Source organism: Andrena cerasifolii, chromosome 1, assembly GCF_050908995.1.
Source record: "Andrena cerasifolii isolate SP2316 chromosome 1, iyAndCera1_principal, whole genome shotgun sequence".
NCBI classification, from domain to species: domain Eukaryota; kingdom Metazoa; phylum Arthropoda; class Insecta; order Hymenoptera; family Andrenidae; genus Andrena; species Andrena cerasifolii.
This window is the reverse complement of record NC_135118.1, coordinates 21829814-21844824: the sequence shown is the minus strand read 5'-3', so window position 1 is coordinate 21844824 and position 15011 is coordinate 21829814. Positions and strand designations below refer to the sequence as shown.

The following is a 15011-nucleotide window of genomic DNA, read 5'->3' as shown; positions in this document are numbered from 1 at the left end:
CGCCATCCTTGTCGCACGCACCTGCCATCTCTCTCGCACAGTCGCGTCATTCTACCTCCTCGCGTCGTGCGCTCCTAATAGATTACCAGGCGCCCATGACCAAAGTTAGTGGCACGTGCACCATCTATGTCGCGCGTGCTTTCTGGTCTCTCTCGCTCTGAATCTGCTCCTGCTACCTCCACCAACATCGTGTGTTCCCATTAACTTTCCTAAAATTCTGCTCTGATTCTCGCTGTAAGATCGTTCGCTGTAGGATCATCTCACGCCAGCGTGAAAGGCGACGCTCATTCGCTCTCACTCTTTTTCACTCGCTGTGAAAAGTCTTGGACTGCCGAGAGTGCCGAGTGTCGACTGCCGATTGCCGCTATTGACAAAACATTAGCGATAGGTAAACACAACGGCGAAGGACGCAACGACCTTCTACGCGACCGCGAGAACAGACAGAGCTCTGCCGTCTTCCGAACGACAAACACGCGGTTTATCACGTGTACCAAGGATTAAATAGTTTTGCGAAAAGCTTTCCTGCTCCGCTTGTTCCTTTCCCCCGTCGTACAAACGTAACAGATAATAAAGATCCTATAATTTCTCGAGAAACTTAAGTCTAGGAGAAATATTATAAATCTCATTTATTTTCGTAAATGAATGTATTACTAGTTAATCGCGAACATATAAACACAATCTTATTAATAACATTAGAACCTATATGAATTCCAATAGAAAATCACGGTACAGAAGATTCAACATTATTAACTGCTGAAGGTGCTCTTAAATTCTTATTTAAAAATTTAGAAAAATTGTATACTGAATTAAGTATCTAATGAGTTTCTTGTGGTTATTAAACAAGAAATATTGAAAACAAGAGATAAGGCTATTGTAAATAAATAAATAAATAAATTTACTACTTATATTTAATATCTATTTTCTCATTTACACAAGTTTTGTATAAATTAGACAGGAATAATCAGTTAAAGTTTCCTTGTGTTTCTGATAGATATTATCAACATTATTCCAAAAATATAATTTTTGCAATATGTTTTTCAATTTCTCGAGAATTCTCAAGAGATATGATCTCATTTCTGATTTCTCGGGAAACAAAAAATATCGAGAAATCAGGAACACTATGTAAAAGTACATCAACCATTCCCTGAAAATGTACAATTTATGAAATAAAGTACGTATTCCCTAAAAGCAGCGTTACCTTAAATTTATTATACCTGCGTAGTTACACGAAGTATTAATAACTATAGGAAGGTAGGTGGAATTTAGAATATTTCAGTAGGCAGATAGGACTTTAAAAATTTTCGGAGTCCTATCTGCGTCAGCAACTCGCACAAGTACATATTCCAAGTTCTAATATCTTCGTTTGGTATTCCGACTACTGTCTGGGCTAACATTAACAGGTCAAAGTGACTAAAGCTTACAAAATTTTTCTGGAAATATAAGTTCCGATAGAACTGAATATTTTTGTCAGAACGCACCATCCTAGATCGTATTCACGACCTGTGCAAGTGCACTTGAAATGGGTGGCAACCATGCGAATTGGGGCCACTTTTTGCTCCACATTTGAAGGGTAAGGGGGACAAGCGAGGAATGTCACAAAACAGCTTTATTAAGAAAATTAAGTTTTAATACTTTTGTCCACCAATAAAAAAAAACAAGATTCAATGACTTTAATTTTCTTAAATTACTTCTTGTTTTACCTCCACGACAGAAGCTTACCCTCATGCAAAGAGTGGGGACATTTCAAATTTTGTTCCACTGTACTGTGGACATTTCCTGTTTGTAACCAGTGTATTACCAAATCTTTAACGCTATCGTACGCGAGCATTTGGTCTTTATGGTGATTCGAATTAAAAGAATACAATAAATCGCAAAATTACGAAAAGTGGACATTCCCAGTTCATCCCTCACCCCCGATATTTTTTAACCCCGTGGAAAATTCCGTGTTTCGCGCGATTTACCTACCTTTCGTTCGTGGTATCTATTTGCTATGAAAATTAATAGCGCCTTCGTTTATGCAATTCGATTTAATATGCCACGATTATTATTCCTACGGTGTCGCTTGATCTATTATATACCGAAGTAATAGAGTGGCAATTATTCCTTCGTACGGGAAAGATTTATTCACGTGGTGGGAGTTGGAATGTTAACAAACCACATTCACGCACGGTATTTATTTCAACATTCAACTGACAACAATATATATATGTACAGTTTTACGTATACGTAATATCGGTGTATATATACTCATTGTATTTATATATTTATATAGTTTGTAACATTAGCTACCGTTCGCACCTCAGTATATCTTATTTATTATTGCGCAAGCTACATCGACGTTGGCTATCTCTGATACGATGTTTCGTTAATAAAATCTCGGTAACCGCGACTCATCGCTGGAAACTAACTTTACAGCCCCTACATCCGTGCCTATTCGAATAGACAACCTTCTCACGTCACGCTTAATTGCTTTTTAAATATGGATGGACGCGCGAGTCTTCGTACATACCTCCAAACCGATTCAAGTATGTATGTAGATATATATATATATAATGAAAGGAACGAACAGAAGTGCAACGAACTCGAGACACAGAGAATAATCGTAGACTACCAAGAGTCGTTATTCCATTTTCCGTTTCACCATTCGAGGTTGAAGCTATCGATACTGATACGGGGAGAAAAATCCAAATAGATTATTGTCTGATGTTTGCACGTCTCGGGCGCATGGCCTACGAAACCTATGGCGATGAAAGAAACATTTGTACTATTCATTGTAAAGAAGATTCTTCGTGTTTTACGCGGCAGGTCTTTGTCCCGCACTTATTGTCAGTTTACAGCTTAAAAGACACTTCGACGATTATTTACAGCTCCGCTATTTTAATACGCATAATCGTGATATGCAGGGCCCGGTCTAAGGGGGATTGAACCGGGCGACTGCCTAGAGCGGCAAAATCGGTGGTAAGAGAAAATGAAAATCGGTAAAAAAAAAGAAGTAAAAGTTTTTGAAAAAGCAGGTAATACACATGTTTGAATTTAGCAGGTATCAAAGTGGTTTTAAAATTACCCATATAATTGCAAGTTCTTTTTATGAAACAAAGAGCTTCGCTGCTCAACAAACACCTACGAAAAAATTCACTCACGGTCGAAAGTTATATTTTAAAATCATCATTCATAATTAATTATAAAGGGCGGGGAAAATTATTTTTGCCCAGAGCGGCGGAAGAGCTAGACCGGGCCCTGGTGATATGCGAATATAAGTAAACCACTAATCATACAGGATCAACGTAATGGATCTCGTAAGAGGAATTATTAGGTCGATAAGAGGATCTTAACAAGTAATATTATCAACGACTGTTCACAGTATATGTATGTATGTATATATATATATATATATATCATTTTGTATTAAATTACTCTTATCTTATTATAGTTTAGCACCTTCTTGGGAGACAAACAAACCATCTATGGGAAGGTACGTATTAAAGAAGAAGAATACTACAGTTTACCGAAGACAAAATTAAATCCCTTCGTTATTACTGATAGTGAGTAGACCTATCGTTGGTGTCGCAGAGTGATACGTATCTACTGTTCCTTCTCGGCCAAGCTTCAGTTAAAATCCTGTTGAGATATGACAGATTTGCGATCGACAATTTGTTAGAAAGTACCATACCCAAAAGCGCGCATACAAAATAGAGAGATCCAAAGTACAAATAGACGCCGTTAGAGCATATCCCGCTACTGCTCTAGTCTCTGCTATCAGACAATTCACACTTCGAAGGAATAGATCCGCTTTTCAGCCTCCTCGCGAAGTACCAATTTTAACGATAACATTTGGGATCCCCTCGCACTTACGTAATAAACTTTTACCGCCCCGTTACGTAGCGTCTACGCAGCGCGTTCCCATTTTCGCTTTTTACACCGATTTTTCCTGGCCAGTGTAAAATTCGTCCAAAAGATATCCTATCTTACGCGAGTGGTAACTTAACGTGTAAAATCTGTATACCGTGCACGTGAAATTTCAAAATATCAGAACGAAACCGCTCTATTCCTTCGACAGACGCGCCAACCCTCCGCTTTATAGGCCCCTGTGAATGTGTAACAAGTGCAGTGCAAACGTTCGTCTTATTGTCGAATTGTTTGTCGAATTAATTTCGATTAACTGGATCGCATTATTGTCGTACGATTCCTCGCCCCGGAGGACTCGGGAGAACTTCTTATTGTCCTTATACCTTAGAACGCTCGCCGCCCCTTCGGGCCGACGAGGCACGCGCTAGAATTGCAAATTAATTTACGAAAGATTGATATATCATTTTGATATGCGTTCGTCTCGTTTCTCGATTCCAGCTCTATCGATATACTTTCAACGCGGTACAGCTATCACACCCACTGCTCCCGTTCCCTTCGCTTCCCTTCTCTTCATTCCGTAACCGTTGTTATTTAAAACAAAGCCTATAAAGTCCGACAGGTGAGATATGTTAAAGTTTCGACGAAGTAATCGATATTATTAAAACCCGATCTGCGACGAAATCTCGGAGGTCGTGAAATTTGGAAAAGGGTCGTCCAGGGCCAGGCTTTCCCAAGTAGGGGAAATGCACTCCTAAAACAGATGTTTCGGTTCTCCCTTCACCGGTGCGCCTTCAGCTAAGGTGGGACGACTCCTACAACCCTCTCTCCGAGGAGACAGTAACGTCGCTGGGAAGCATGTTGGGCGCTTTAGGGCGAAAGTACCAAATGTGTCAAATTTTTATAGGAAATTTCATAATGAATTAAAAATAGTAGGAAAAATTAAAATTTAAACTAGTTTAAATTAAAAATTAAAATTTAAACTAGTTTAAATTAAAAATTAAAATTTAAACTAGTTTAAATTAAAAATTAAAAATTAAAATTTAAACTAGTTTAAATTAAAAATTAAAAATTAAAATTTAAACTAGTTTAAATTAAAAATTAAAAATTTAAATTTAAACTAGTTTAAATTAAAAATTAAAATTTAAACTAGTTTAAATTAAAAATTAAAAATTAAAAATTAAAATTTAAACTAGTTTAAATTAAAAATTAAAAATTAAAATTTAAACTAGTTTAAATTAAAAATTAAAAATTAAAATTTAAACTAGTTTAAATTAAAAATTAAAAATTAAAATTTAAACTAGTTTAAATTAAAAATTAAAAATTTAAATTTAAACTAGTTTAAATTTTAATTTAACAATGTATGTAATACATTTTTTGTAATTCTTTTTACGTCATTTTGAAATGCTAGTTTAAATTTTAATTTTTCCTACTATTTGTAATTCATTATGAAATTTCCTATAAAAATTTGACACATTTGGTACTTTCGCCCTAAAGCGCCCAACATGCTTCCCAGCGACGTTACTGTCTCCTCGGAGAGAGGGTTGTAGGAGTCGTCCCACCTTAGCTGAAGGCGCACCGGTGGAGGGAGAACCGAAACATCTGTTTTAGGAGTGCATCTCCCCTACTTGGGAAGGCCTGTTCCAGGCGATACTTTACCTATCGTCTTAATTCGCTCCTTTTGATATGATCGTTAAAAAATTTGTACGTAATTTTCTGTACTAATCCATGGAGTCTAGAAATTCAGGTAACTCACCCAGAATCAATCAGCAGCGCAGCACTGCTCGATGCCGTAAACGGAAATAGATATGCAACGGTTCGAGAGCGTCCTTTTTGCGACCATTGGACGGCTCCTACTCTACCCTTAAACTTCACATTATTTGCGATCGCTAAGCGGTAAAAGTATCTCGTTTCTAATTATAACTTTATCCTAGAGTCCTTTAATGACCTGCGCCCTGTCACAAGCTTTCAACTTGCCTTTTGCGAATACGTATTGCAAATGCTCGGATGACTTGCCGCGGGCTGAGTAAACCTTTTGCGTATACGATACATCTCGCGAATGGTACCGAAAGATATGATTCGATTTGTATAACACCGCTGAAGAGCAACGACGTCTTTTCTCAGGGCTAATCAACGCTTTTTAATCTTCTTCTTATCGCATTTAAATTCTTCTTGATTTTCCAAATTAATGGGGAATCCGGTTAATGGTAATTATCAGTACAATCGCGATGAAAGAAATCAAACCGAGCCCAATAAAGTTGAGATGTATCCTATGCAATGCTTCATGTTTCCGTAACGTAAGCGAAGAAACTGCAGGTTCGACCTGAAAATACAAATCCCGCACGGCCACGAAGACACAACCTGCAGTCCCTTATTTATTTCTATCCGCGAACGGTCGTTCCTCCGCGTTTTATTGGAATTTTATTGGAAATTACCTATTGACTGGAAATGTTCGTGATGTTCAACGCTCGTTTACTTACCGTTCGACTTAATATTGACATATGTGTGCGTCGTCAACTGGTTCAGAGACTCGAGAAACAGCAGAGAGATACGCCGCAGAGATGGAAATCAACCACCCTATATTTAAACCGCAACTCTACGTAACTCCTTCGCTGTCCTTTGATCCTTATTCAAGAGGTCCATTGAAAAAAAGAATCTCGACGAACGTCGCGATGTAAACGCCGCCCTCGGAGTAATTGACACGATGTATTCCCGTCGTATTCTATTAAAGTAACCGGGGAACGTCAAGTACGAACGATAAACTGCAATGGAAAGTGGGTGACGTAAGACCTAGTCCCGTTTAAATGAACCGCTAATACTGGAAATGCCGGTGCAATGTGAAAAGATGCTGTTTCTCGGCCTATGAACCGTTTAAACACATATTATTCCAACGTGAACGATGACAACCATTCCTAGGTGAGGTCCTCGTCGTCATCGCTGGGGCCACCGGTGGGGCAGCACAGCCCCTCTGACCCGTCGCTTCTTATGCAGAACAACAAGGTCTCAGCAGGTGTGACTTCGTGTGGCATGATCCCGTGAAACTCTTTCAAATCAGCCGCGGGGAACCAGGCTTTCTCGTTATCCTCGATTATCAGTATTCCGAATAGTCTGGATCGGGGAATCAGTAATGAGTGGCGTTGCATTGGAATTTGGAATCACCCGACAAGATTTCATTGCAACCAATTTTCAGCAACAACGCTACTGTCGATTGAAGTTGCTTTCAGTGAAATCTTGAGGGTGCAACCTGTGTTGGCGATCTCAAATACTTATAGAGGGATAACAGGTATTAAAAAGTTCGAGTTAATTTCACTGTAAAGCAGGGGTGGATTAGGGTATAGGCTAAGTAGGCTGCAGCCTAGGGTGGCAAATGTTGGGAGGCGTCAAATTTTTGGGGGTATCCAATTTTGGGGAGCGGCAATTTTGGGGAAGCATCAAATTTTGGGGAGCGATAAATTTTGTGGAGCAACAAATTTTGGGAAGCGCTAAATTTTGGAAAGCGGCAAATTTGAGCGAAAGAAGGCGAAGATTTAAACGCAGAGGCTTGAGACAATTTTAAAAACAATTCACTTTTTTATGTAGTGAATTAGCAATGGACTCAGATGTGATTTGCTATATTGAATTAATTTCGAAATTATCTCGAGTATTTTAAATTAAAATATTAAATTAAAACTTCGCGGGAAGGGTGGCAGACGTTTGTTGGCCTAGGGCGCCAGATCTTCAGATTCGCCCCTGCTGTTAAGCGGGGAGCTTTACCTGCATATGGCGACTGTGGGAATCCAAAGAACAGACGCAAGAATAAGAACACCAATGAGAACCAACGACCATATCGGCCACTCGTGCTTCTCCGTGACACCTTTGCTGGCAACCCAAGCTGGATATCCGCTTCCGTCGACGAGGATCTCCACGATGGAGGCAATTAGAATACTCAGCATAGCCAACGGGCTGAGGTACTTCCAACAGATCAACCAATAAAGGCCTGGACGATTGCCAGTCATCAGTTCGATATCGTCCGCAAATCTGAGGAGTAAACATCAGGCGTGATTGAAGAAATTTTGAAATACAGGGTGAACTCAGGGACATCCCGAAACAGTGAATATCCTCATGCAAAAAGACGTCGAAAAGTCCTTTACCGTTTTGTGATCCGAGCCTCCGTTCTCGAGATATTAACAGTTGAACATTAGCGGTGCAACTTCCGGGCCGCGCAGTTTAAAGCCGAGTCAGCTGTGCGTGCTAGAGGTCGCTGCCCGCACTCGGCTGCCCCGGCTTTAAACTGCGCGGCCCGGAAGTTGCACCGCTAATGTTCAACTGTTAATATCTCGAGAACGGAGACTCGGATCCCAAAACGGTAAAGGACTTTTCGACGTCTTTTTGCACGAGGATATTCAGTGTTCCGGAATTCTCTGAATTTTGGGAATATTTTCCACGATATTGCGTATACTTTGCGTACCTCTTTAGGCCGTACACGTATGATACAGCGATGCACTCGAAGAAAGCAATGATCAGCAGGGGGAAATTTCCACTGAAATTGTCGAACAGCACAAAGACGTAGCTACCAGCGCCGTGGGCGAAGCCCATTGATATCATGCAACAGACCAGGCAAATGCCACCTGATTCGTGAATGAAAAGAATATTTCAAGCTCACGTGGATTGAATAATGAGAAGGTGATGCTGTGATCTCACCAACCTGTGAGGATTTCCTTTCGCAGATTCGGAAACAGTTTCATATCCACGATGCTGGTGACGACACCCTCGAGGGTACCGAACTGGGAGTCAATGCCCAGCGTGAATAACATGAGGAAGAACAAGATGGACCAGAATTGAGCTCCAGGGAATTGGTTGATCGCTTCCGTGAAAATGATGAACGCCAGACCTGTGCCGGATGCTGACTGCAACGTAATTAGTAAAAGTGAGCGGCAATTAAGTTCAGAGATTTATGGGTTCAGACTGGATAACTCACGTTGTCCAGTTCCTTTTCCAGATCACATTCGGGCAGTTCCGGCATGATTAAATTGTCCAACGTTCCATTCCCTGTGGTGATGTTTAAAAGCGTGCCGCTGATTGGTATTTCGTCTGGTATTTTTTCTAATTCGCCAAAGATACTGATGAGGGTGGCGTTTCTTTCGGACAGGCACTGCTCGTAGACCATGGTAGCTTTAAATCCTACGGATGGATATAAATGTTTCAGTTCTAGTAGGGAACGTTTGAAATTAATCAGCAAGCTGAAGAAATAGTTACCAATGATGGAAAACACCACGATCCCAGCGAACATCGACGTGAAGCAATTCGTCATACTGACCATAATGGCGTCTCGGTAACAATTATTGTTCACAGGATTGTACGAGGAAAATGCTATTAGACCACCAAAAGCTAGACCCAGGGAGAAGAATATCTGTGTACCAGCTTCTAACCAGACCACTGGATCCGCTATTTTCCACCACTGAAAGAATCACGTTGATAATGCAGGAAACAATGGTACTTTGTCATTTGAGCGGGGACAGTAACAAGAATCAGCTGTGCATCACCTTCGGAGTGAAAAGGTGGCGCAGGCCGTCGGACATCCCTTTCAAAGTGACCCCGCGGAAGAAGAAAATTATCAGAACGATGTACGGAAACGTGGCAGTTACGTACACGACCTATAAAAGACACTTGAATTTACAAAGTTGCCTGGAAGACACCCGCTCTAGCTTCAAGCACTCCCGCATAGTAGAGTCGTGTGATTGGACACTCTAAAAGAATACCTTCCCTGAAGACGCTATCCCCTTGATCATGCACATGTAAACGAGGATCCAAGCGATCACCAGTGCCAGAGCGATTTTCCAATTGAATAATTCCGGGGTGTTGATGTCGTTGGAGATCATCAGGGTTGTTCGATACCAGAAGTATTGGGTGGGACTGCTGGCCTGAAGAATGGGTACCGGTTGCAACATCGATCGCCTGGATTAATCTAAGGGCGTTAATTTAATCAATCTTACCAGACACTCTGGCTCGGGCGCGTACGATCCGTTTTGGAAGTACATGTTGGGGCACTCCGCCCACGGTAGCTGTGACTGGAAGCTCTAAAAGTGGAATTCTTGATAAGCGATGGTACCTAACACCTCGGTAACTAATCAAACTTAGTCAGATAAATTGTTACTCAAGGATTTACCGGACAGTTCCTGAAGCAAGATTTAAAGATATCGAGAGCTACAGCGAAGCTTACAGTAGCGGAGAAAAAAGGTACCATTTTCTTTTATTTGCTTTATTTTTGTTATTTTTTTAGCATCAATTTGGAACTGCGGTATGTGTTGAATATACATATTCTGGTGGAGAATTGGAAGCTGTGTAAAACCCAGTTAAAGTTGAATTTATTTAACTAACGAACAAACGTCTTAGGTAATTGGCATTTAACGGGAGAACACACTTTTGGGGCCTACACAAGGAGTTACCACTTTGGGTAACTTTTTAAGCCGTCCTAAACGCAAAAGGTGCCCCCACGAAATATTAGACTTTTTATTACTTCTCAAAGCTGGTGACTTTTTTGTAGCCTTTGGAAGTACGCAGAGTTTTTGGTTGTTGGTTAAATAAATTCAAGTTCGACTGGATGTTGTACAGCTTTTAGGCACGCGCTGTAGTTTTGAGTTGATGTTAAAAAGTAATAGAGGCAGAGTGGATTGAAAAAATGGTAACTCTTTTGTTCGCCACTGTAATCAGACTGCTTACTTGAACGAAGTAGAAGAGGCACCAAGCGATGATGGTGTTGTAATACAGAGCTACGTTGAAGGAAACTACGGCGCTGCTCAATCCGATACCACCCATGTACGGAGAAACCTTTTTGGGAAATGATGCATCGTTCGTAAGCGTGTCTCGAATGCAATGTTATCGTACGCAGTCGTGCAACAATCACCTGGTTCCAAACACCGATAGCGCCCTTCCGTAATCGCTGGCCAATTGCCAGTTCCAGGTAAAATATGGGAATACCCTCGATAGCCAGCATTACAAAGTACGGGATTAAAAATGCACCTGCTCTCCGAGCAAAAGAAACATTCTCTTTAAGTATTGTCCATTAGGTGGAAGAAATATTCTAGCGTCCATAAAGTGGATATTGTAGTTGTTTCATTCTTTTTTTTTAAACACGATAACGTACCTCCGCCATTCTTTTGAGCGAGGTATGGAAATCTCCATACATTCCCGAGTCCCACGGCATATCCAACGGTAGCTAATAGAAAAGTGAGCTTGCTATCCCAGTTCTCCCGTTCATCCTCCCCTGCCTCCGGTCGAAAAATTGCTTTCCCCTCGTTACTGCCTAACTTGCTACCCCCACCCCCGTTCGGTTTGCTCTGTAATGACTGAAATTGTCCAACGTTGAACAATTAATGTAGAATATTCGACAAAATGTGTATATCTGAAGTATCTTTTTTGGTATCTTTTAACCCTTTGTGGCCACGCGGGGTACATCGCACCCCAGGACTTGTTCTGTCAATATTCTTGTAAATTTTTAGAGCTTAATAATAGAAGGTAAACATTTGGTGTATTTTAACAAAAAAAAAAACGCTTTTATCCACAACTACTTTTTTAAATGCAAATTTCAACAGATCGAAATTTACGTTTCTAGAAATAGACTATTAGAGCATGATTGTATGAGTATCACGAATGTACGATTATCACTCAAAGGTTAAGAGATTAAAAAATACGAAAATGGTAATTTAAAAATGACGATGGGGTGCAGTGAATCCCATGTGACCAATTTGTGATTATAAGAAGGTGAAACCACGCAGGGTTAATATTCCAGGAATTAAATTTTTTTAATTCTCAGTTCGCTTTAATTTTGAGAAATTCTACGGCGAAAAGTTAGTTGAAGATAGAGTTATCTTCGGAATTTAAAGTGCTAGTATGTTCACGATGGATATTTTCTTTATTCACCTTGGTGTTAGGACTGGAGTCTTCAAATGCTGCGTTCGTGGCCCCGTAATTGGCAGTGGTGATATTCTTTCTGTTGTCCACCACTAGTCTCCCTCTCATTTCCTTCATTTCGAGTTTGTCCACGCTTTTTTGGGGCTTCAAGTCGCGCGAGCTTTGCCGGCGGACGAGGTGCGCCGTGTTCGCCATTCTGCTATTTTATCGTGCGAACGCGGTTCTGTATTTTTGCGAAGATCAAACAGAGACACCGCACGCGCCTATGGACTCCATCCTGCTAAGAACGGGACAATAATTATCGCACTTATTCTTAATACACTGGGAGTTGAGAGTGAGCGTGAAGCTGGGGATATGAAAGGTAAACAGGCGACATTTGGAAATCCAAGAATGTCCAGCTGCACTGATTAAACACTTGCCCCGTGTTAAATTACCTTTCTCAAACTTGAATCAAAGTTAAATTACAATTCTCAACTTTAATTGCCTGATCTGAGGTAGCGTAAAATTTGCTAGCTTAGTACTTGAGAAATGTCACAGCGACTCAAAAAAGTAAAGTAAATAAAATAGTTAAAGGGGGAAAAATATTTCTATTCAAACTTCCCTACGCCAAACGGCATTTGCACGTGCATGAACCTAACGCGTTATTAAATTCCTAGTGTAAATTTATTCATTTCATAAAATTTGGAGACGACAAAGCCCAAATACTATTCTTGAACGAAATTAACTTCACAATGAACCACCAGAATAATTTTCGTTCTGTTTTTATTCTAAGCTGCTATATCATCCACCTTTTCCCATTAAATGAGAAATAACGCCTCCAAGGTATTAGTAGTCGCACCTTTAAACCCTTACCTACAACCCCCTGCTCCTTTCACGTGCACACCGTCCCGAGTTCCCTTAATTACAAAAAAAACCTCCAAACTCGAAGCAAGAATATTCAAAGGCTTTATTAAAGTCTGTAAAATTTTGCAGTGTTTATTCCACAGCGTGGCCTCGTAAAAGCATTCATCCAAGTTTTTATAACACATGTACTTCTAAATCGAGAACGTGGTCATTGTGACCGAAGCGTTTTCATATAAAACACCGAATTGTGTAAATTAATTCTACAGAAATAAGAGGGTCCCAAGTAAACAATAGACGATGAAGGGTCGTGTCTAGGGGATTGCACCCGATTCCCCCGTTCACCCGCTTAAATACTCTTTACCCCCTAAGTAAACCACTTGACAGAAATGTCTTCACAATTCTCCACGAAGGACCTGGCACCGTCGCTTTTTTCCCCGTCGATAGACCAGCCGGGAAGGAGGGAGAGATGTTTGCCTTTCAGCTTTATTACGGCCCTGACCTCCTATGTGAGATGTCTCGTGAGAGTAAATCAAGAATCGTAGCATATTCTGCAAATGTAATTGCATCGAAGCTGGTCGCAACGAAATTCTTTGCCCCTGTCACGCCCCACGTATTACCCGCCGAATATCATTCCCATATGCCTCCCCCCTGACACTGTATACCAATTTCATGAATAAAAACTCGCTCGGAAACGAAGCTCGCGTCAACGAGAAGAATCACATTTCCAAAGAACGTCCGCTTATCGAGCGAAGCCGAGGAAACTTTCATCGCCAATCCGCGAGGCATTCGATAACATATTGGGCGGCAATTCTACACGAGTGACATGTACTATAACTTCTTTTCCCATTGACGTCACGGGCGCACCAATCAAACGACATTTTTCATTCGACGAAAAAACTCCCCCGACGAAAGGAGATCTCCAGTGAATTTATATAAACGTCCGCTGTCCCCGTTCGTCTGCTAATTGTTCCCGTTTAATTGAGATTCAACGCGGCTGCATTCGTCGGCCCGTCGGAATTCGATTGACGGTGACAAAGCCGCGCCGTGGTTCGCGAAACGGTCGTTTAGATTCGGAGTAACGACGGATGGTGATTTTCCCACTAATTTTTGGTCTAACCGATTCAGAGAACGTACAATGTTTAGTCACGATTTATCGTTGGGAGTTCGTAACTGACCTGTTGGGGTGAGAGAAAGTAAAGCGCGAGGGCCTCCTTATGGCTCGAGGGGCAGTTAGCTACTGTGGCACCCTCTACTACGATGGTAACTTTTGAAATCACGATATCCGACGGAATCAATAGCGGGCGCCGGCGCCCCAATGCCTCCGTGTCCTACAGACCGGAATATGCGTGAACCCCTTTTTGCCAAGAGGGAGAGATTGGTCGATGATCGGCGAAGCAGGCACGGGAACACAGTGAATCGGAGCGATACCATCGCGGCAGAATGTCACCATCAATTAAGGGATGAAAAATGAATTTAGTGTCTTGAGGAATAGAGTAGTTCCTTGGGAATCCTTGGGTGTCTAGGCACGGCAGCGATAGATCATGTAAAGCTCGGCGAAATATAAGGTTACATTATGCGTCACAATAACTTTCTAGTTTCTTAATGTTAGTTAGTTTTTAGTCATTTAGTTATGGTTAGGCTTCTAACAGTATTGTACTGCAGCCTCGCCATTTACTTCGCTTGTCTTTGTGTATTATTTTCTTCTCTGGATGTGTCAAGTAATAAAGACGAATAATAATAATAATAATAATAATAATAATCATTACTTTGACTCGTCACGATTCCTGTACGCAAATATTCTCGATATAAAATTAACGTACGACTGCATAATATGGTGGGAAGTTTTGTTTAAATATGTATTATAATTTTTTTTCTAAATATATACACACCGTATAGTTTCTCCAAAATTTATACACCTACTGCGATATATCAGTCAGATGCGTGGGTTTTTCTCCGGACATGTACATACACTAGCGGACAAAAAAGTTACCACTTGCTCGATTTGTTCTATTTCTGTTATTTTTTAGCGTAGACACATTTGGAACTGTGGTATGCACATTCTGATGGAGAATTTAAAGCTGTATAAAACCCAGTTATAATTGAATTTATTTAACTGACGAACGAAAGTGTTATGTGACATTGAACGGGGTAACACATTTTTGGGACCGACATAGAAGTTACCACGTTTAGTAACTTTTTAGGTTGTCCTAGAAGCAAAAGTGCCCCCACAGAATATTAGATTGTTTTATTAATGCTCAAAAGTGGTAAGTTTTTGTTGGCTTTAAAAGTGTGTTGCCTTGTTTAATGTTATGTAGGGGTAGTGTTTGTTAGTTAAATAAATTCAACTGTAACTGCGTTTTATGCAGCTTCTACTTATCTTTCAGAATATGTATATTAGGCACATACTGCAGTTTTGAGTTGATGTTGAAAAGTAA

At 40.5% G+C, this 15011-nt stretch overlaps 1 protein-coding gene across 4 annotated transcripts; it reads right to left on the bottom strand.

Annotated features, from left to right (window-relative positions):
• Window positions 1-5194: 5194 nt before the first annotated feature.
• Window positions 5195-13814, bottom strand: LOC143370153 (sodium-dependent neutral amino acid transporter B(0)AT3). Of its 4 annotated transcripts, none has more exons than XM_076814886.1 (15): window positions 13752-13779; window positions 12938-13078; window positions 11743-12013; window positions 10967-11168; window positions 10727-10842; window positions 10543-10650; window positions 9816-9899; window positions 9582-9743; window positions 9366-9476; window positions 9079-9280; window positions 8801-9003; window positions 8528-8729; window positions 8291-8450; window positions 7597-7860; window positions 5195-6951 (listed from the first exon to the last, which is right to left on the bottom strand). In XM_076814886.1, exons 3-15 carry the CDS (start codon window positions 11926-11928, stop codon window positions 6756-6758), a joined length of 2196 nt encoding a protein of 731 aa, XP_076671001.1. In that variant the 5' UTR covers window positions 11929-12013; window positions 12938-13078; window positions 13752-13779; the 3' UTR covers window positions 5195-6755. The 4 variants fall into 4 exon arrangements, with proteins under 4 accessions (XP_076671001.1, XP_076671011.1, XP_076670984.1 ...); XM_076814896.1 differs by having other exon boundaries at window positions 11743-12010; XM_076814869.1 differs by lacking the exon at window positions 12938-13078 and having other exon boundaries at window positions 13752-13814.
• Window positions 13815-15011: the final 1197 nt, after the last annotated feature.

Excerpts from the sequence above, each read along its gene's own strand:
- LOC143370153 (XM_076814869.1), bottom strand. The coding sequence starts at position 11,928 with ATGGCGAACACGGCGCACCTCGTCCGCCGGCAAAGCTCGCGCGACTTG. Across the intron at positions 9,744-9,815 it reads CGCCCGAGCCAGAGTGTCTG|GCCAGCAGTCCCACCCAATA; the intron begins GTAAGATTGATT and ends CCCATTCTTCAG. Across the intron at positions 9,004-9,078 it reads CGTGGTGTTTTCCATCATTG|GATTTAAAGCTACCATGGTC; the intron begins GTAACTATTTCT and ends ATCCATCCGTAG.